Source organism: Alternaria incomplexa (assembly GCF_024043165.1).
Source record: "Alternaria incomplexa strain BMP 0042 chromosome Unknown scaffold_1, whole genome shotgun sequence".
In the NCBI taxonomy this organism is placed as follows: domain Eukaryota; kingdom Fungi; phylum Ascomycota; class Dothideomycetes; order Pleosporales; family Pleosporaceae; genus Alternaria; species Alternaria incomplexa.
This window is the reverse complement of record NW_026249850.1, coordinates 3,487,513-3,508,799: the sequence shown is the minus strand read 5'-3', so window position 1 is coordinate 3,508,799 and position 21,287 is coordinate 3,487,513. Positions and strand designations below refer to the sequence as shown.

At 53.5% G+C, this 21,287-nt stretch overlaps 7 protein-coding genes across 7 annotated transcripts; 3 read left to right on the top strand and 4 right to left on the bottom strand.

The window, feature by feature from the left end:
* Positions 1–400: 400 nt before the first annotated feature.
* On the bottom strand, positions 401–1,504 carry J4E90_001249 (uncharacterized protein; the record flags this gene model as incomplete). Its single annotated transcript, XM_051430838.1, has 3 exons — positions 401–1,134; positions 1,185–1,417; positions 1,482–1,504. 3 exons carry the CDS (start codon positions 1,502–1,504, stop codon positions 401–403), a joined length of 990 nt encoding a protein of 329 aa, XP_051296325.1.
* Positions 1,505–2,008: 504 nt separating this feature from the next.
* J4E90_001248 (uncharacterized protein) lies at positions 2,009–3,890 on the bottom strand (the record flags this gene model as incomplete). The annotated part of the gene is made up of 3 exons (XM_051430837.1): positions 2,009–3,550; positions 3,604–3,739; positions 3,790–3,890. The coding sequence occupies 3 exons, from the start codon at positions 3,888–3,890 to the stop codon at positions 2,009–2,011; spliced, it is 1,779 nt and encodes a 592-aa protein (XP_051296324.1).
* Positions 3,891–4,384: 494 nt separating this feature from the next.
* Positions 4,385–5,847, top strand: J4E90_001247 (uncharacterized protein; the record flags this gene model as incomplete). Its single annotated transcript, XM_051430836.1, has 2 exons — positions 4,385–5,583; positions 5,634–5,847. 2 exons carry the CDS (start codon positions 4,385–4,387, stop codon positions 5,845–5,847), a joined length of 1,413 nt encoding a protein of 470 aa, XP_051296323.1.
* Positions 5,848–7,461: 1,614 nt separating this feature from the next.
* On the top strand, positions 7,462–9,723 carry J4E90_001246 (uncharacterized protein; the record flags this gene model as incomplete). The annotated part of the gene is made up of 4 exons (XM_051430835.1): positions 7,462–7,467; positions 7,559–7,651; positions 7,915–8,691; positions 8,740–9,723. 4 exons carry the CDS (start codon positions 7,462–7,464, stop codon positions 9,721–9,723), a joined length of 1,860 nt encoding a protein of 619 aa, XP_051296322.1.
* Positions 9,724–13,332: 3,609 nt separating this feature from the next.
* Positions 13,333–13,704, bottom strand: J4E90_001245 (uncharacterized protein; the record flags this gene model as incomplete). The annotated part of the gene is made up of 1 exon (XM_051430834.1): positions 13,333–13,704. The coding sequence occupies one exon, from the start codon at positions 13,702–13,704 to the stop codon at positions 13,333–13,335; it is 372 nt and encodes a 123-aa protein (XP_051296321.1).
* Positions 13,705–16,529: 2,825 nt separating this feature from the next.
* On the top strand, positions 16,530–17,961 carry J4E90_001244 (uncharacterized protein; the record flags this gene model as incomplete). Its single annotated transcript, XM_051430833.1, has 2 exons — positions 16,530–16,728; positions 16,778–17,961. The coding sequence occupies 2 exons, from the start codon at positions 16,530–16,532 to the stop codon at positions 17,959–17,961; spliced, it is 1,383 nt and encodes a 460-aa protein (XP_051296320.1).
* Positions 17,962–19,635: 1,674 nt separating this feature from the next.
* On the bottom strand, positions 19,636–21,286 carry J4E90_001243 (uncharacterized protein; the record flags this gene model as incomplete). Its single annotated transcript, XM_051430832.1, has 2 exons — positions 19,636–21,045; positions 21,101–21,286. The coding sequence occupies 2 exons, from the start codon at positions 21,284–21,286 to the stop codon at positions 19,636–19,638; spliced, it is 1,596 nt and encodes a 531-aa protein (XP_051296319.1).
* Position 21,287: the final 1 nt, after the last annotated feature.

The window sequence follows — 21,287 nt, the reverse complement described above, 5'->3', positions numbered from 1 at the left end:
ATGTTCTGGTGGAAGTTTCGGTATGACGTCACGCGCCATGACATGTCACCAGCTGAGCAGCTGCACGACCGGCATCCCTGCAGATCAGCCGTATCTTTTTATGGTACACGATGTATGCATCTAGACTATCAATCATATCTGAATGTATTCTTTCATGCCTGCCTCGCCGTGCCAATTGTAGACCTTTGGCTGTTAGAGTAGAGTGGAGTAATCCGATTAGTAGGTCTATGACGGAAAGGGCTACCGGCCATACGTGAAACGATGTCTCAGAACAAAAAGAGACATGGCCGCCGTACCACATGAAGATCGAGAAGTGTACTCTACACTTCCTCCATACGCTGTGACAGAACTATTCCAGGGTTTTGGGCATCTCTGTTGCTCATCGCGCGCAACTGGTCCTTCATGAGTAATCCACGGCAAAAGTAACACCCCAACTTGGATCGAGTCCCAGAAATCTCTTGTACTCTTCCACGAGGTGGGACTGGCTAATTAGACCTGATCCCATCCAGCCAAGCGCGTCTTTCTCTTTAAGAACGATACGCATGGGCAAGTAGGAGGGTCCGACCGTATAACGGCTAACTTGCAACTTGATCTGTGTAATGCGGTGTTGCTTGATGTACCTGACCCAGGTCGCATGGGTGGTGTTCATGAAAGCCGTGAACGAGTCCATGGTGAGCGTGTCGACATTGAATGGTGCAGGTTTCGGCGTTATGGTGTACTCAGGGAACCGGTGCCTGAACTTGAGAAGTGGGAGGACATCAACGTGTTTCAAACAGTCCATTCTGACCCAAAGACGCAGGGTGCCGGTCGCTTTGGAGTAGCTCTTGATGCGTTTCCGAACGTCTTCGTTTAATCGTGAACCTCCACGTAACACTGGAAAGAAAGCTTTGAAGTATCCTTCTAGTGCGAAGAGCGGGAACTGATGAGTAGACAGCCACAAAGGACGGAACTCAGTACGAATCAGTGAGCAAACTTGTGTCAAGCCGATGTAAGGAAGCGGTCTCGCTTGGGTGATGGGGGCTGCTTTTCCCTCAACTGCTTTTCTGCGTCTGGATTTCTTTGGCTTTTCATGGGTCATAGGGAAGCAGCGGAAGCTCCATTCGATCACCATTCCGTAGATTCGGTTGCGTAGTTCTAGGTTTAGTCAGTAAAGTTTAGGTTTCAGGTGTACAGCAATGACTGACCTCCTGGCAGGTCGAGGAACCTAAACACCTGATCTGGATCTATCACCCATGGCACATTTGTCACCTTGTCTGCTTCGGGAATGATCGTGTCTTCTGTGGCAGCTGCCTGGGCCTTTCGCCGTTTTTTGGGGGGCTCGGAGTTGCTATTGCCAATGGCTCGCTTCATGCCAGCGCTCTTGCCTGCGCCTTTGCTGTCGACCGCCTGCACTGTCTTCGCGTTCCATCTACGGGCCCTATATCACGTATATTAGCTACTATAACAGATCATAGTCGATCGCAACATTTAGCAGTACTTACTTGGCCGGTACAGGTGGCGTCATTCGTGGTTGGGAGTTGATGAAAGGTCGGTGGATGCAGGAGAGATGTTGCAAGAGTGAGGTCCGATGTTGCGGGGTGCGTGGGCGTGATACAGGTTGAGCTTGGACCCTGCCTCAAGGAGCGGTGGATACGCGGTCACCGTCGCGGGCACTCCCGCGGCTGATGCCTGATTGCATTGAGATCGGTGTGAGCAATTCCGATTTGCCTGTCTTTGGGGGTACCCTGGCATTGGTTCGCTGAAGCGGTCGTGTAACGATGCTGACACATGCAACTTGGTGATGCAGTACACTTGCAGGTATTTGCACTGGAGTCTTCGAAATGGTTCTCAATCAATAAGTCACCGACATCAGCGCGGGATGGCTGGGACTTTTCGGCTCACGAGCATGATACAAGAGGAGTCTTCGAGACTATACGAGACGTGCTATTGGATTCACTGTCATATCAGTGTCAGCTAGGGGTTTAGATGTTTCTTTCCATGAGATACAAACGACTGCCCTTCTGAATGATCAGACACCGGCAGTAACTTCTGGCATATTGACCAGCCAGTTCTCCCAAAATCTGAACCCGTCGATACCCTGCTCACGACACAGTGCGCCGGCTTCTTCAGCCATCTCCAACTCTTCCGTCGCGACTCCAACGCTCCAGCCGAATCGCTCTGCTGTTTCTTGAGCAGTGACACCCCTGCCAAATGTTTGCCAATCCCAGGTGACTTCCATACTTGGTGGTGCTTGGTGTAGCGTCTTGAGCCATGCCAGCAGACTCGTAATAGTCTTCTCATCGGTGCGATCGCGTCCTTGTACGACGAGCAACCCGCTCTTGAACTGACGGAGGCGCACGGGAAGTTTCAATGTATCCCACATTCGAGCTGCCTTCTCAAAGTCGGCCGGGCTTACGAGCTCGACACCACCTCTTGCGCGGTTGAAAACAGCCCATAAATCTACCAAGGTCATGATACCGCCCTCTTTCCTGAGTATACCTCGAGTGTCGTCTGTGAGCCATTCTGCCAAGTTTCTTGACAGCTCCGATACGTATAGCGACTCAGACCCAGACCCAGTACCCAGCATGTCTTTTGTTGTCACTAGGCCGAGTGCGGAAGCGGACTGAGATGCTAAAGCGTTAGCTTCCGAGCTGCCGTTAGTCCCCAGATTGGCCTGTGATGCAAACTGTTCTGCCAGTGCTATGATCTCTTTCGCGGAAGTCATAAGCGCATCGAGGTCTTCGAAAGCGCTCCCAATCATAGCCTCGTTATTCTGTCTCTGCTCCAGGCCTCTTCGCTCCAGCCCCGCAATGCCGACCACGCGAGGTCGTTCAACCTCCGTTGATGAAGCGTCAGAGTTGGCTGTGTAGCTGTCGTTAAAATTACCGGAAGACGGCCGTGGCTTGGGAATCGGTGGGGCGCTTTGAAGCAGCCACTTGCGCTGGACTAATGCGTTCTTCAGGCGCTCGAAAAATATCGGTCCTCCACCGGCGCGGAAAGATATCTTGATGCATTCGACAGACTCGGACTGCAAAGGTGATGACAAGGTCGGACCTGGAGATTGCGGTCTAGTAGGTTCTTGAAGCATGTCCAACCTCTTATCTATGGCTGTTGTCAAGGATGCACCACATATCTCGCAGTTGAGCAGAGAAGGATGATTCTGGTAGGTACATCTCGGGCATGACGACGTTCCTCCTGCGCTTGCGGGAGCAGGAACGCCACCCTTTGTATCTTTGGGAGGTGGTCCAGGCGCTGGTCTGTTTGAGATGGCTGCTATGGCTGCCTTGACTACATGCACCGTCGGCGGCTTAATTCCACATGCTAGACAAGGCGGTATGGGTGTACGTGATGCGAGCGCGGGGTCGAAGTTGGACGGGACCGGGTTCGAGAAAGAGCAGATAGGGCACACCCAGGTCGCGCTCGCTGGGGGCGGTGGTGCCGGACTACTGTGTCGCGGAGGAGTTAACGACGATGTGGCCTGAGGATGCGAGGGAACGGACGCGCCACGCGTCAACTGCTTCAGGGGCTTTGGATATAATGTGATCTTGGGCGACGACTTGAGGAAGCCGGCCTGTATGTCGTTAGTGTCGGGTGCCTCGACTTTGCACGCAGGGGGATGCACACGTAGAATTCTGGTTTCTCGACGTCCTTGAGGAAGATAGCGACGGAGTTCTTGCGTGGCTCGCTATGATCGACATAGCAGACGCGATGCGACGTCAAGTATGACTGGCCATTCTGGTACTGGGGTATCTTGAATTTCCTATGTGCCTGGTCAGCAGCGTATAAGAGCCCTGGGGAACATGCGCATACCCCTCATAGAGCCCTACGGCGTCTTGGACGAAAAGCAGCGTCTCCTCCGGCAGGAGCGACGGGCGCAGTGCGGTTGTGAGGTCGAGTTGATGCAGGAACATTCAGACCATTCGCAAGTTGGAAAATGCGAGGTACGTCCATCGCATTGGGTCGAGTCGACGATGACCCGATCCCACCTGCATTCACCAGGCCCGGGCCCAGCAGTCGTCATTGGCCAGGGCTAGCTTGCTTGCGGCTAGACCCACGCTAGTCGTCGCCAAGCAAAGCGCGACCACTGCGACGCAAATCAGTCGAGCGGGCCGTCGCTTCACTCTCACCTCCACAACAATAGATCCATCCCCGCGCCATCTCTCCCACATCTCTTTTCCTCGCCTTTACCTACTCACACAACAGTCAACCTGGTTTTCACTTCTTTTGCTTTGCTTGCCTGCTTATGTCGTTGCCCTCTGCCACTGTAGCCTGGTCCCGGCCAATGCAGTCACCCGCGTACAACGCAGTCAACCCACGCACCACACTCCAACCTGCGCCCGCGCCTGTTAGTCTCCTCACTTATACGAGAGTCCCCATCCACGCTCACACACGCCAGCAGCCAGTCATGGCCCCGGAAGCTCCGAAGAAGAAGGTCGAGTGGCCTCCCGCCGTCCGCGAATACGTTAGGCGTGCTTTCGATCCGCAAAACGCCATCCCAGGCATCTCCCAAGCAGACATGCAGGCGCGATTAAAGACAACCATCGGTTGGTTCGCCGAGCGCAACTCGCACGACACTGTTCATTGGCCTACATTCCCTCTTCCCCAAGAGCTTCTCATGGAAGAACGAAGGGCGGCGGCTCTTGGAATGCCTGCTACTGCTGTTCCCAACGGCATACACCCTGCATACATGAATGGCTCAGCCGCACACACTAACACATCTCCAACGCAATCAAAGAAGCGCAATGCCCACGAAGCTGAGGATGCACAAGTCGAGCAAACACAAGCCAATGTTCCACCGTGGCGCAAAACTAACCTAGCATCTCGTATGACCTTTGCCGACGGACACAACGAAAAGCGCCAGAAGAAGAACGCCCTCTCGGATGCCGCAAGTAAGTTTGACCAGGCTGAGCTTGACAAGCGACGACAGCGCTTCCAGCTCGGCAACAATGGCACCAAGACGACCCCATGGGGCTCATCGCGTAAAGGTGAAGACGAAATGCCCACTGGACCTGTTGTTGGAACGAACGAAAATCTCGAGAAAAGCTACTTCCGCCTTACGGCCCCGCCCAAAGCTGAAACCGTCCGGCCGCTCCACGTGCTCAAGAAGACCTTGGCCATGCTTGTGGAGAAGTGGAAGGCGGAAAAGAACTACAACTACATCTGTAATCAATTCAAGTCACTCCGCCAGGATCTTACTGTTCAGCACATCAAGAACGCCTTTACTGTCAAGGTGTATGAGATCCACGCCCGGATATCATTAGAAAAGGGGGATTTGGGTGAGTATAATCAGTGCCAGACGCAGCTGAAGGCACTGTATGCGCAGAACTTGGGAGGCAACCCGGCTGAGTTCAAGGCGTACCGCATTCTCTACTTCGTATATACGTGCAACAAGACCGATATGAACGACATGTTGGCAGAATTAACCCTCGCAGACAAATCCCACCCATGGATCAAGCATGCTCTGGACGTTCGGTCTTCGCTTGCCCTTGGCAATTATCATAAGTTTTTCAGACTGTACCTCGAAGCAGAGAACATGGGCGCTTATCTCATGGACATGTTCGTCGAGCGTGAGCGCCTCAATGCTCTAGCTAATATGTCCAGAGGGTATGTATACGGATTCCAAATCGTGCAGGTCTTTTGCTAACAAGCTGTAGATATGTAAATGTCACACTCCGCTTCCTCACTGACGAACTTGGTTTCGACAACGATGAGATATGCCGTGAATTCCTCGAAACCCACGGTGCACAGAACGTCATTGAAGACAAAGGCGATGGTCAATATCGTGTCAGGATCCGAGAAGCCGCATCTCAATTCGAAAGCCTGCGTGCCGCCGCATTCAGCAAAGTAGACATCAAGGGCCAAATATGAATCGACATCGGAGCCAGCACAAACTTCTTTTCATCTTCTACAGTATCATTATCCCGATTCCGAGTTATTCATTTGCACTAATTCACCACGATACCCTGCGCCACATGGCACGTCACGCGTGTCTCGAACTGCGACCTTCCGGTATCGATTGCTTCCTTCCCGATGTCAGTAGTCGGAACATGGGGTTTCCGCCTCATGCGTTGGATGCGCGGAATCTTCTAGTGTGCTTCTCATACATGCAACGTCTCAGATGTTGTTCATCACCTACCAAATTGGATCTTGGTAAACTTACGGTACGTCATGGGCGTGCATGAAGGAAGTGGGTTGGAAAACAAAATGGGGTAGAGTGGACTTGGTCTAGATGGCTATGTAGGATGTGAGCCCACTGGCTCGGTTGTGGTGGTCCCTGTGTCACAGAGAGTTCGGCTCGGGTGCGTCCGAGTGCACGTGGGGTTGGGAAGACGGGCATTACGGCGGCATGCTCCACGGATGTGCGAAGATCGAACGACAATGTGGTCATATCGTGGGCCATCAGGTGACGACTGCTTGGTTTTGGAGTATGCATTGTCTGGGCTGTGGCGGGGTCTGCTCCTTTTGGAAGATTGGCTAGAGGCGCTCTGAGCGAGCCAATGAGATGGCGGAAGAGGGTTCCGAGGCTGTGATTGGGTAGGGTGCAATTGTTCAGCGGCAGTTGGCGCTAGTCACACCCACTGGAAGTATCCAGGGCGTTCGTATAGTCGTCAATGCATTGGTTCACGAAGTTTGTGTTGAGAGTGTGAGCGCGTGTGAACCGCGTGGTGAGGATTACGGGAGACTACGACGCCACGCAGGGCGAGGATGTTTCAGTCGGGCCGCGTCCAGCATCAACCATGAGGATAACATTTGAAGAGGAGTATGGATGACTGACAGGAGAGGGGCGTCGAGATTGGGTTTGCATGTGGAAATGATGACACGGCCAACGTAGGCATTAGCATTGTGGGCTAGCCCGGTGGATGATTGGTCGCGAAGGCATAAATGCAGCGCGGATGTTGGGGGCTGCGCCGGTGTGCGGTGACAGAGGCGGAAATGTGGTGGACCTGCAGCTAGGCGTTTGGCAGGCTGATGGTGTGGGATGCTCCACCGTGTCGGGCATAATTGTATTTTAGTAGAGATTCCACATTCCTGGCCGGGAGCAAGTCAGCGCACGCAAACAAAGGTCGAAGGGATTCGCCGCCTTGCGCTACCCGCCGCAGTTCGTTTGTTCCGAAGCGTGCCAGGCATAGAGTGTGACGCGAGAGACGAATCGCCAAGTGGTTGCAGCTGGCAGGGCTGGGATCCCTCGCGGCGTGAAAGCACCCACTCATTTCTTGTTCCTCTAGTGACTGCGCCTCTGGCAGTACCTGACGACGACGACGTTGGCCGCCTATCTAAGTAGCCTCACCATTGTCTCTGAGGGCCGGTGCGCGATTCAAATTCACCCTCCTCCGCCGCGTACTCGCCCCCGCACGCACACGCCGCATTCCCGGGCGACAGTCACAGTAGCAGGACCCCCGAGTTCCACGTCGAGCGCTCGCCTCCTGACCTCTCCTCTGCTTCCCCGTCTGCTGCCGCGCAAGGTTGCGTTCACTCTGCACGATGAAGGTGCGTTGCCTGCTTGCTTTTGCCGCCACGGCCGCCGCTGCGCCCGTCGAGTCACGCTCCGCATTCGTACGTGCTAACGGTGCTGCTCTAGTTCCGCAGGAGTATGAAGAGTGAGAAGGACAACCGCCCGCACCACATTTCCATCCCGCCCAAGGACGCTATAGCCATTGTCCCGCCAAAAAAGGTACGTAGATCAGCGTTGGGGTGCTTGGGGTGCTTGGGCCCCACTCTGCTTCTTCACGAGGCGTGCGCGCATGAGGGCAGGGCAGGCGTTTGGTGTTGTCGACACAGGCGCATTGTGTGGGCGCCTGCGCCTGCGCAGCAAACATGCGCCTGTGTCGACGACAGAGCAAGCCGCGACATGTCGCTATATCATGATGCGCGCTCCCCGGCACCCGCTTCCCGATAGGGCAGATGAGCGCGAAGCTAACAGCCATCTCATTTCAGGTCATAAAAGCCCTCTACGACTACAAGCCCGCCGACCCGAGCCCAAATTCTGGCTACCTTGGCTTTTCCCAGGGCGACTTTCTGCACGTCGTCGGGCGCGAAGACGACAGCGACTGGTACGAGGCCTGCAATCCCCTGCACGGCACCCGCGGACTGGTACCCGTTTCCTACTTTGAGGGCGTAGGCAAGACAGTGCGCGACAGTGGTGGCTCCGCGCCGCGCTCCTCCACTCCCCAGCAGCCGCAACACCAGCAGCAACCGCAGCAACAACAGCAACAACAGCCCCACGACTCAGGCTACCAAGAACGCATCACGAGCCCGCAGCCCTCGGCACAGGACTTCATGACCCAGCAAATGCGCATGTCGCGCGGAGGCGGCCGCGGCGCCATGGTCTACGGCATCGTCATCTACGACTTCAAGGCAGAGAGGCCGGACGAGCTAGAGGCCAAGGAGGGCGAGGCTATCATCGTCATCGCACAGTCGAACCCCGAATGGTTTGTCGCAAAGCCGATAACGCGACTCGGCGGTCCTGGCCTCATCCCCGTATCCTTCATCGAAATCCGCGATATGACGACTGGTCAGGCCGTTGCCGACACACAGGCAGCAGTCACAGCCGCGGGCGTCCCCAAGGTCGAAGAGTGGAAGAAGATGGCGGCCGACTACAAGAACGGCAGCATACCGCTCGGAAAGCTCGAGACGAATTCTGGACAGTCGCTGCAGCAGGGTATGGAGCGCATGAGCGTTCGGAGCAACGGCGGGCACAACAAGGCTGGCTCGGTAAGTCGTCTACATGCGGGTGTGCTTTTCTCGGCTGACAGCGTACAGGTCTCCCACTCACGCAACGGTTCCGTGGCGCAACAGCCAAGAAACCAATACCGCACATCCGACAACCTGCTTGCACCCTGGAGGGCATGCGTGCCACGCTACTGTTTCGCCGACGATATCTTTTGGTTCATCATCGAGTGCCAGATGGAGGACGGCCGGCACTGGGAGTTGCAGCGACTGTACCAGGACTTTTACGACCTGCAGATACAGCTGATAGCAACGTACCCAGTCGAAGCGGGCACAAGTGGCTCCGGCGAGCGAACACTGCCCTTCATGCCTGGGCCTGTCACCTACGTAACCGACAACATTTCCAACGGGCGCCGCGCCAACCTCGACGAATACATAAAGAACCTCCTCAAGCTAGGACCGCACATCACACAAGGTCACCTCGTCAAGGGCTTTTTCGCGCCAAGACAGGGCGACTACGAGATAGACCCCGACATCGTTGATGCGGAAGAGTACCGCCTTTCGCAACAATCACACCAGTCATCGAACCCCTCACACGGGACGAGCAGGCAGTCGTCCGCAGATCAGTTGCAGGCCACAACACCCGTGACACCCTACTCAACTGGCTCCAACTACCCCTCTCATCAGCGCGGTCAATCTACGGCCTCGCAGGCATACTCATCGAATCTGAACCCCCCACCCATGAATCACACCCACTCCTCCTCATCCACTGCCACCAGTACAGGCACGTCTCTTCTCAAGATCAAAGTCATGTTCGAAGATAACAACATCGTCGTCATACGTGTGCCCGTTTCGTGCACGTTCGACGACCTCTACAATAAGCTTATCGACAGAAGAAATATGGAGCGGACCCCTATGGAAGAGGAGGACCTTGTAATTTCTTGGGAGGAGAATGTACGGCAGAACGACGGCAGCACGAAAAAGAAAATCCGCTATATTGAGAATGACAAGGATATACAGGAAGCACTCGAACGAAACGACAAGTTGATGCTCCACGTCAAAGCGTGGAACGGATAAGCAACGGAACCCGCCATCTTCACCTCACTTCACTTCGCTTCTATTTAATTGCTCTTGGTCTTCTTCTTTTACAACAACCGTTGTTCTCCCCCGTAGCTCTCTCAAGGCTACTATTCTCTATTCCCCCACTTTTGGCGTTGCAAAAGGTTTTCACGGCTTCCAAAGAGCAGTCTAACTGGCGTTGTTGGGCGTTCGGCGGAGCAATGAAGTGCATGACGGCAGGCGCGGGATATTTTTACTGGATTTGTGTTTCTTTCGAGACTTTGGATCTATCACAACGATGTTTGATATGTTTGGATAGGGGGGTGTTGGATTGCTTGACTTGCGTCATGGAGGGTTCTGGATGATATACACAATTGGATGAAATGCGGGGAGAGGGAGATAGCGCGATGGATGGGGATGTGAGGAGGGAGAGGCAAAATGAGAGACATCTTGCGTGCAGCTTATCCTATTCTTTCATGGGCATGTGTGAGGTTTGGAGTAGCCAGCAGCTCTCACGTTGCGATTCCGGCGAGCTAACCGTTTGAATCTTGGGTCCTTCTGTTCACACGTGCTAGCTGGTGTGGCAGGAGCAGCCCCGGGAGGTTCGGAAGTGGGTCAAGGCAACTTCCTTGTCAGTGAACCATCTAGGCCTCAACTCCATTGCTTACTGCTACGCAATCTTACAGCGAGGTGACATTCTAATGCAAAAATACGATGGCTGATTCTCTATTTAGACCTTGTTAGGCAGCCGCTGCCCAACCTGCGACCCTTGTGCCACGGCCCGATCACAGACAGCCGTCATCTCGTTACATCGCAAGCGCATCTCCCCCACTACGTAGGTTAACAAGGCACCGGGGCCCCAGCCTTGAGTGGGGTTGAGAAAGCTCGTTAGTCAATGCTTCGGCTTATGAACAGGTAGACTCACTAGTTCGGCGTCGTGGATAACTACGACTTATAATGAGATGGCGTACCGGCAACGAGTCCACTCGCCACAGCTTGACGCCCACCCGGGTTGACATATGGTCATGAGCTCGGTCTTGGACGTGGGCCGAGAAGTCGTGCTGCATTCGGGTGGCACAGTTGCATGGTTGCTGCCTTCTACCCCTCTATCCTCAGCCTTGTCCATCATCTCTTCACATCACATAGCGCTTGAGCGACGACATTTTTTCGGAAACCTGCCATGTTTCGCCCAATGGTATAACAACAGGCATCACGATACTGAACATCACCAGATCCACGATGGAAGCAGTCAACGCCTTGTTAGCAATGGGTTCCTGCGCCAACAACGACATCAAGCGCAGCCATCGGATATGCTATAAGTGTTCCAAAATACCTTGGGACACGCTATTTGCTCCAGAGCGAAGTTTCTCGGGAGAAGAAGTGCTTCACAGAAGCAAGGTTGACCAACAAACGGAGTGTCGAATTTGCCAATTCTTCGCAGAGGTTCTCAAATATGAAGTCTCTAACAAACATGGACGACGCTTCAAGATAACATGTTGGAGCGCCGCTGGTTTGGGCTTGGATTTTCCGTCAGTATTGCTCGAAGTCGAACATAAGTGGTTGCCGCCGCCGTCCTCCCATGGCTTCGGTTTCGTACTTGCCTGCCAACCAACATCCCAGCTGACTCAGGAAGTGTTAGAGAAAGCCTTCTCTAGACATGCATTCCCATGGCCTGTGACAGTGGAGAAGAACCCGTTGTTAGACCCTGGCCAAACTCTATATCCAGCTGGCGTTAACGTTGCTCTCTTGAAGTCTTGGCTGGATGTCTGCATCGAAGAACATGACCACCAGTGTCGCCCGAGACCGACAGATGGTCTGAATGGTTTGCGAGTCATTGATTGTGAGCTTCGAAGACTCGTTCCTGCGCCGCCTGCATGTCGATACGCAGCATTGTCGTATGTCTGGGGCCAACAAGGCGGGAAGGTCAACTCGACCAAGACCCGAGAGATAATCCCAAAAACTGTCGAAGACGCTATTGAGACAACCTTATCATTGGGATACAGATACCTCTGGGTTGACCGATATGTAGGTAGACCTCAGTGCCTTTCAGTCCCTCCTTCAGTCTGCTAACTGTTCAGTGCATCGACCAGTCTGACGTACACGCGAAGCAACATCAAATTATGCAAATGGCAGATATCTATGCAGCAGCGCAGTTCACCATCTTCGCTGCGGCTGGCAATGACTCGAATCATGGGCTTCCTGGAGTACGGCCACAGTCCCGGGGTCTCTCCTCCTGCTCCTATCACGCATCAACGAGATCAGTGAAGTTAATCCGCTTACCTCACACAAAGCCCACCTTGAACTTGAGAGACATGTCAAAATCCTCGTGGGCTTCGCGAGCGTGGTAGGACATCCGATCATCACACCATGCTCATAATGAGCTGACTGTGCGTTTAGGACATTCCAAGAATGTTACTTCTCAAAGCGGCGTCTCTTCTTCACCGACAGACAAGTCATTTTCATTTGTGGCACAGATTCCTACTACGAGGCAGATAGACCCCATGGCGGCGGCGGCCTTTCCGGGGACGCTCACCGGAAACTACCAGGCTGGTTTGCCAACACCGCAAAAATCGAGGCGGCTGACACCATGATTGCGTCGATGGATGTATTGAGGCAATACAGCACTCGCACGTTATCCTTCGACGCAGATGCGCTCAACGCCATAATTGGTGCGATGAACTCTTACGCCAGACACGGTGTTCAGCACATCTGGGGAGTCCCTTGGAAACGCTCCTCGGCAGACTACTCACCTGGTTTAAAGGACATTCTTTCAACTAGCCGCAGTGTTAGACGGGATATCGATATAGCATTATTATGGGATCACCGGCAACCAAGCATACGCCGCAACGGATTTCCCAGCTGGTCGCCCCTCGGATGGAAAACCCCAATCCAATGGTCCGGATTTCTTGTGGGCCGTGGGACTGGAAACTACGTCACACCGGAAGCAATAACTGTGCGAGTAAATTCCGATAAGGGTTTCCACAAGCTCTATGATCCAGCCAACCCCGAGGAATGTACGCCAGAAGGACTCTCGCATTACCTCAAAATAGAAGCACGAACAGCAATGTGCAATTTGCAATTCCTAACTGCGCGCATGCCCAGAGAGGAGGACTTTGACCCACAACCAGGGATTAGAATGTCACTGGGTGATGGATGGGATGCTATTATGGAGGTGCGCTGGGACCTGCCTCCGGACAAGGAAAACGAAACATTGTTGAAGTGTGTTCTACTGCCCGCCGCAGATCTTACAAAATCCACCGTGAACGAGTTGTCCGCTCAAATTTTCATACTTGAGCACCACGGAAACCATTACGAACGTATAGGTATGACTCGACTGCCCGCACGCTTTGACCGTATGCGCTGTTTCGCTCCATTCTTTGGTTTCCAGAACGAGTCCGGCCGTGTCTATGCAGCATACGATGAACTACCTTCAGACGTGGAAAAATATATCCAGTCTGTCATGGTCGATCACTGGTGGTGGAATTACTTTGAGCCAGATACTATCATCCTTGGCTAACAAATACATTGTGGCCTCATGTCGTCCTATTGACTCATCGTACACAGACCCTTATGGCGATAATTATTCAGTGCTTCAATCCGCAATCGTTTATCCATATTCTGCACCTGCTACGGCCCTGTCACACTCCCATCCGTCCCCACAATCACTGTCCTCGGTGCACACGCCATAAACAAATGCTCGTCCTCCGCAATCTTCTTCGCCGCCTCCGGTGCGCTAATGATGCTCATGAACGTCAACGCATGCGTCATGTCTCGAAACTGCATGGTTGCCATGGAGTCATAGTCGACGGGGGAGCTGGCGTTTACAAAGGCAGGGTTTCCGCCAACGTAGTATCGTGAGTGGATGACGGGGAAGTTTGAGCCCGTGAGCGACTTGACGAGTGGGATGTGGACGTTGTCGTAGTGGTCGGCGTATTGGGTTAGGTTGAGGCCCGGAAGCATGGTGCCGAAGACGAGGGCGGTGAAGTAGGGGAGCACCATCTTGGAGGTTTTCGCAGTGCGAGAAATGCTGATACTGCTTTGGTACAAGGTGAAGGAGTTGTAGATGGTAAAGAAGGTGTATGTGCTTGTATGTGGTGATGAAGATGCACCGGAGGTATCGACGAGTGAATGGCACCTTCTTATATCGCTATCTCAATCATCAACTCGAAGCCGTTGGAAGGAGCGATAAGTTCATTTAAATGCCCTGTTGGCTCTAACTGCCACGAGCGTACATTCCACGGGGCTTCTCGGTAGAATGCATAAGCCAGCATTCCAGCCGGACGCCACCACCGAGGGCTTTCCGAATGTATCGATTATACAAGAACGTATACCCAGCTAGAACGCCTAGTTTACCATGCCTATGTCGCTTCGGGGATGGATCGCGAGGCGAGACAATTTCCAAGGTTACCATGAGGGCTGTTCAACTCCACTATTATCGGAGTTGTCGGAGCAATCGCGCTTCCGTACATCATGTTGCGACCCAAGAATCCTTGTGAGATGGGTTGTGCTCGCTCGCAGTCGCGGCGGTTCTTTTGTTGACCGTTCCTGGAGGATCTCGGACTAGGCTGGATTGAGGAGTGTACGCGAAAGTGCGGGGCCAAGGCGGCCGCCGGATCGCGGCAATTGGTGCACAGTTGGGAAACGTGGCAGAGAGACGCGCATTACACCCGAGTGCGAAGATGTAAGCGGGCATTAGAGGTAGTGGTAAGTGTTGTAGGTATGCCTAGATATCGAAACTTATCGATAAGGGGACATGCGAGAAGCGCGGCGATGGTCGCAGGCGATTCGGCGGGCCGATGACAGCGCAGCCAGACCCACATTGAGCATGGACTGTAGTAATCATAAGAGAAGGGCCGCTCAAGAACATACAATAGGCGCTGCTATCCGCACGTCATCTCCTGTTCACTAAGCTACATATCTCCACGAGCGCAGTCTTGAACATTGCCCAGGTGTGCAGCCATGGGCCAAATAACTCTGGGCAGAACACGCCACTTCTACTCGTAGTCGCGACTTCCTCGCGAACGCCAATGTGCACCTTGACACTGCACCAGCATTGTGAGGCTGATACTCCCCAGTAGTTCTCTCATTGCGTCCCAGTGTGCTCCCGCCGGGCTATGCAATCGAATCCCTGCCAGCTGGAGCGAGCTGACCATGGCTGACGAGCGGAGGCTGAGCTGCCATGGCACTCATTAACCCCACCAAGGCAGCAGTTCGCGCCTGATCTAAGTAAAGGCCCAATGCCACCTGAGAGCCTCCCACAAACCACAAGCCTACAGGAACATCAATTCAACCCAAAAAACCCTGCATTTCGCATTTCGCGTGATCCGCCCAAGATGTTCAGTCCCCAGCGCGATTCGAAGCGCCACTCACACGGCCACCATCTCACACCCCAGGACGCCGATGCAGAGCGAACCCGCAGAAGGCGACATAAGACCTCTTCGGGCGACAATGAGCGAATACAAAATCCCTCGAACCGAGGGTATCGTTCCGATGACGAGCGAAGGCGTCGACATAGGCATGATGGGGACAAAGATCGCTATCGCGCCAGCTCTTCGCACCACCCAAAGGATCATGACCGCCGCAAACAAGACTCGTCTAGCGATACTGAGGATGAATTGGTAAGGATAAGGGTCTCGCAAGGTCAACAAACAAGACTTGATGCTCACCACGAGAGAAGTCGCTCAGATAACAGAGGTTACGGCGAGCATCGGTTTGATTTGTTAGAAGAGCGGCGCATTAAACCTGCACGAAAACCAACGCCGTTCGGATTTTCCCATGCATCTTTGGCCCACCGTTACGAACCAGCTGAGCGAACCGACCGACAATCTGCAAAGGCGATCTATGGCGAGCACCATGAGTATGACCGTGTGCAAGTGGATACGCAAGTACGATCTACAGAACGAGAGTACGGCGAACATCGCTTCAATGATGAGCACGCAAACAGAGCATCATCGATGAAGTTTTCTGCTGGAGATGCTCGACCTATGAGGAAGTTTTCTTCGCTATCACCACCGCTACCCAATGAAACACTATCTGGACCGTCTTCCAACCAGGATACCAATCGCACGGGTGCTCAAGATGTTATTAATGATGGCATTTCCTGGTCACCAACAAACATACCGCGTGGCAATCGCACATCCCTACCTGCGAGGGTACGGGACTTGGCATCTACTTCGGACGAGCGCATCCGGCAAGATGAGATTGATAGCCGGCCGTCCACATCGGGCCACAATGGGGCTTTCAATGCAAACATGAAGCTCCCACGACTTTCTATATCCCAATATCCTGCCGCATACTCGCAGTTCCTATCCAACATTGAAACTGTAGGCGACTCTACATCAGGAGTAGGTGAAGATGTGCAAAGACCGCGATCGACTTCAGCTACCTCGACTGCCTCCTCAAGGATCCTGTCATGGTCTCCGTCATCACCCAGCTCGGGAGTACTTGGTCCGAAAACATACCAATATCAGCCATTACAACCTTCTGAAATCCGACTAGTTAAGATCCTGCCGGAGAGGATGTGGAAGCTGAAATGCGAAATTATTCATGTGTCGCTCCAAAGCCACCCAGAATATACTGCTATCTCGGTAAGTTGTTGCCGCAATCTCAAAACACCCACTAACACTGATCTTGTATAGTACGCCTGGGGCGACGGGGTTGATACAAGACCACTTATTCTAGAAGGAGCAACAGTTCCTGTCGCAGTCAGCCTTCACGATGCACTGAGAGCGGTGCGGCGAAAGAAAGAAGACATTTTTGTATGGGTTGATGCTCTCTGTATCGACCAGCACAACAAAGACGAGAGAGCTGCACAAGTTCGATTGATGGGTCAGATCTACAGCGGCGCAGTGTCAGTGGCCATCTGGATAGGACCTGAATATGAGGAGAGTGCTCTAGCACTACAACTACTCCAGAGAGTGGCCGAGAATTCGATTGACCCTCAGTACATAAAGTCCATCCGCAACCCAGACTCATTGGCGCTCCTCAACTTATTCAAGAGAGACTACTGGAAGCGACTTTGGGGTAAGTGATGATAGCCCCCTCTTTTCATCTCGCACTGATCACAACGAAGTTGTTCAAGAGGTCCTTCTCGCAGACAATAAGGTGGTACACTGCGGCTCCTCGGCGTTCGTTTGGGAAGTATATCAAAAAGCAGCGGAAGTCTTCTGGGGCAGAGACAGCGACCCACACATCCGCCAAGGACCATCAAGCTTCCCAGACCGCGACGCTTTGAAGCAACTTGGAGACGAGTCACTGTTAGAGGTAATGAGAGCATGCAGGAAGAAGTTAAGCGAGAATCCACGCGACAAAGTTTTCGGCATTCTGGGTCTGCTCTCGGACGCTACACAACGCGACTTCCCTGTCGACTATAGCCAATCTGTCAAGACGGTCTACACAGACGTTGTCGACCACCTGATCTCGACTACTGAAAAGCTCGATGTGATTCGCGAAGCGATACACTTCCCTCTGCACGTCAATTCTACAGGCCTGCCCAGCTGGTGTCCGGATTGGTCGCACATTCCGGAGGTCTCTGGCCTGGGGCGCAGTCTCAACTTTGCAGCCTCTAGCAACGCAGACGGCCCAACTAAGGCGCGGTACTGGTTCCACGATGAACGACGGAAGCTTGAGATCTCCGCAATCAGTATTGATACAGTTACCGCAACGGGTGTCGCCGTGGGCACATTTTGCGCTGCTCAAGACTATCTGACATCATTTCTGCAATGGCGCGCAATGCTGCTTCATGAACTCAGCGTAGAAGAAGGCAATGATGCCCACTCAATGCACAGCTCTTTTTGCAGGACCCTGTGCCTGGGACAGGTACCGCCAGACTGGAGTCAGTCAAATATGTGGCACAACCTCTGCTACCACGTCTTCGCAGCTCTGGTACGCGAAAGAATGCCTCGCTTACCTATGGACGAAGATCTCAAGCGCCATGTGAGTACGACCGGGCTCATCGAGCCCAAAGCACGGCGCACTTTCCTGCAAGACCATTTCGGCAACCGTATGATGGGAAGAAGCCTGTGTATTACAGCAGGCGGCTTGATTGGTATGGGTTCGGGCTACATGACAGCGAAGGATATTGTTGTCGTTCCGTTTGGTTGCTCCACACCTATCCTGCTCCGCCCGGAGGGCCGTCGCAACGAGTATAGGTACGTGGGTGACGTCTATATCGACGGGTACATGCACGGCGAAGCTCTGGCTCAAATGGAAGCGAGGGATCCGAAAAGAGTGGTTTCCAAGTACATGCTCTGTTGATGTATGGACGGTTGTATTACACAATGGATGTTGCGGCTGTACTGCGGCGTTTTGGCGAACTTAATACGGCCACCGACAATATATCTCGCAGAAAAGCCAATTCTGTCACATACGACCATAGGATCTTGACACCAGCGCTTCCCGTTCGCTCAGCGATACTTAAGCAAGATAACGGCGCATTAGTACTCGGGTGGGTGACCACCGGGGAATACGCGCTGTTGTATGTTTTTGTCAAAAAGACCTTTTTTTTTTTGGAGCCGCCAACGCGGGTTTTCCGCCCCCAAATTGCCCAGGTTTCGCCCTATCGCTTGGCAACCACTCACCGCACGCGTTACACAGCCACGACAGGGCCTAAGATGAGATAAACGCCTGGCCCCAAAGATCCTCCACCAACTAACTTGATAAGTATAGAAGCACCTGCCAGCGGTAATCCCGTTATAACTAACCTCGGTCCCCCCTCGCACTAGGATGGCCATGCGCCTGCTCCTCCGCCTTGCAGATCCATCTGATCTCAACCTTAGTACAGGATGTTCTCAAAAGCTCTCCTTTTTTCTTCCTCCATCACAGTAGTCTATGCGCAAAGCTGTTACTGGCGCGACGGCGGGCAACCAAATCCCCAGTACCAGCCCTGCTCCAACGACACTTCAGACCCACTCAGCCACATCTGTTGCAACATTAACGTAGTCAATGGCGAGGGAGGCTGGGACAGCTGTCTTCCGAACGGCCTATGCAGGGCTAGCACTGGAGACAATAACTTCATCTATTTTAGAGAGTCCTGTACATTGTCGGACTGGGAAGCCGGAGGCTGCCAGGAACTATGTACGAACACAGTACGATCGCGCCCTACACTTTGGCTTTATGAAAGCTTACATCTACACACAGCCAAATCAAAGAAGTGGAGACGTGAATGTCACTCCCTGTGATGGTACCGATTCGTCTGAGTACTGGTGCTGTGGCAACTCAACCGCTTGCTGTGGTGACGATGCTAGTTTTGGGAAGGAAAAGGTCGATCGTGTGTTCCTGGGCATAATCTCGAGTTCTTCGATGTCTTCGATCGCGTCGTCTACAAGCACCTCGATGCCATTGAGCTCGTCCAGCCCCTCGAGCACTTCAACCCCATCGCCCACTACAACACCACCGAATGACGATAGTGGTGGCCTATCGACAGGCGCGAAAGCCGGGATTGGTGTGGGTGCCGCTTTTGGTGTCATCGCGCTGCTTGCTTTGGGTGCTTTTATCGGAAGACGGTCATATAAGAAGAAAAAGGAAACTGCAGAGATGACAACCTACTACGAGCCAGTCAAAGGAGAATTGTCATCAGAGTATAGGCACGAGGCTCCTACCCAGGATGCTTTCCTGCACGAGGCTCCGGTACCGCAAAAGCCTGTGGAATTGCCTGGTGTTCCAATTAGACCTCAAGAGCTGCCTGGCTCTGGACGATAGCCCAAATTGGCAGATAATAGCGAGGTGGCATGCTGCACAATCGATGGCTTAGCACAGCGATGGGTCGCAGCTGAGCGTGAATGTAATACTCGGACGAAAGGCCGTTCATATTGGGCGCACATCATGAGTGTACGTCCTATCGAATACATCGCATCATGCTTCAATCCAAAAACTTATTCGTACGCTCCAGATTTTGTAGACTGATCAGCTCTATGCTAGATAATTTCGCGTCTAGATAGTCTCCCCGTAGGGCGCACCCTCAAGCTTGAACCCACCAGGCTGCAGCTTTTGAAAGACAGCAGCGGGATCGTACTTCTTCGCAATCGACTTGAGCTTAGCCAGCTTCTCGTCTCCGTAGCTCGGAACCACGTTCTGGTACGGTCCAGCATAGTTGAGGTAGATGAACTCGGTGTACAAATTCCGGTCTTTCGCCTCAGCCTTGGCGGCGTTCATCAAGTCCAGTGCGGCTTTGTTTAGCTGTTCATCCTTGGACGCTTCGTCCCAGACCACGTAAAGCAGAGTATGCATGAGTGGACCGTCGGCGGGGGAGAGACCAAGTGCGTTGCCGCCCTTCTTGCTCATCTGCTCCATAGCCGGCACGGTGAAGGCTTGGAACGCCAGAGCGCCCTGGTCCGCTAGCGGGCCTACGTCCTTCTCGTGACGGGCTTGCAGCCAGGCCATGAACTCCCTGTCGAGCTTGTATGTGGCTGCCCAAAATGCATAGCGGCGGCCTCCGGGCATTTGGTTGGTGAGCATGACCGTGTCGTTTGCCAAGGTTCTGTTCAAAGTATTTGCCATGAGTGGAGGGATGTCAAGGTACTTCTTCAGAATAGCAGGTGGGTTGGTTTCGTCAACGGGCTCGAGATACTCCAGTTGGATTTGGGCTGCCGCGTTGCCCGCTGTCACAGCAAATGACAGGATCTGGGCTGATTTCGGGTCTTCGGTAGCGCCCTCAGCCATTGATGCAAAAGCGTCGATCAGCGCTGGGTAGCTGGCCTGCGTATGAACTCGGGTGCCGCCCCACATCAAACCCTGGGGAATTGTCTCCAGCTCAAATCTTGTAACGATACCGAAGTTGTTGCCGCCTCCGCGAAGGGCCCAATACAGATCAGGGAACAGAGTTGGCGTGACCTTCAAGATAATTCCCGATGCAGTTACAACCTCGTAAGACGCAACATTATCGCATGCGTATCCGTAGATACTGGACTGGTGGGAGATGCCGCCACCAAGAACAAGACCGAGGCCTACATCTGATGCGCGCCCACCAATGACAGCGAGGTTGTGCTCTCCAAGCTTTGTATATACTGCCCCCCATCGGTTTCCGGGTCCGATAAATGCAGTCTTTTTGTTGCGGGAAAGTGTGACCTCGTTCATCGCCTCCATGGTAATGGTTATGCCACCCTCAATGCTAGACGCGCCTGGGAACGCGGTGTGTCCTCCACCCTTGACTGCAAAGGGACATTGTGTGAGGCGGGATACCAATATCGTCGTCGATACGTCGATCGCCTTCGAAGGCCGGAGAACGCAGGCTGGGTTGACAGAGGCTGCCTGATTGGACCAGTATCCGCTCGTGAAGGTATCGTAGGATTCCGAACCGCTAGAAAGTAGCTTGCTTCCGAAGATGAGCTTTAGTGAGCTACACTGATGAGCATGTTAGCTGGAGTCCTGTACACAAGCGACGTTACAGATTCCTTACAGCGGCGGTACATGGGCTAGAGAGTGAGCGCTTCTCGACCAAAGCAGCCAAGTCGGGAAGAGCAGAGACATTGACGCCATTGGCGAAGAGGGCCTCCGTGACGTTGAAGTCAGTAGGCTCGAAGGCGTCCTGGGCGACTGCGTTGCCAGCGAGGGCTCCAAGTATGGCAAGGAACGAAGCCTTCATG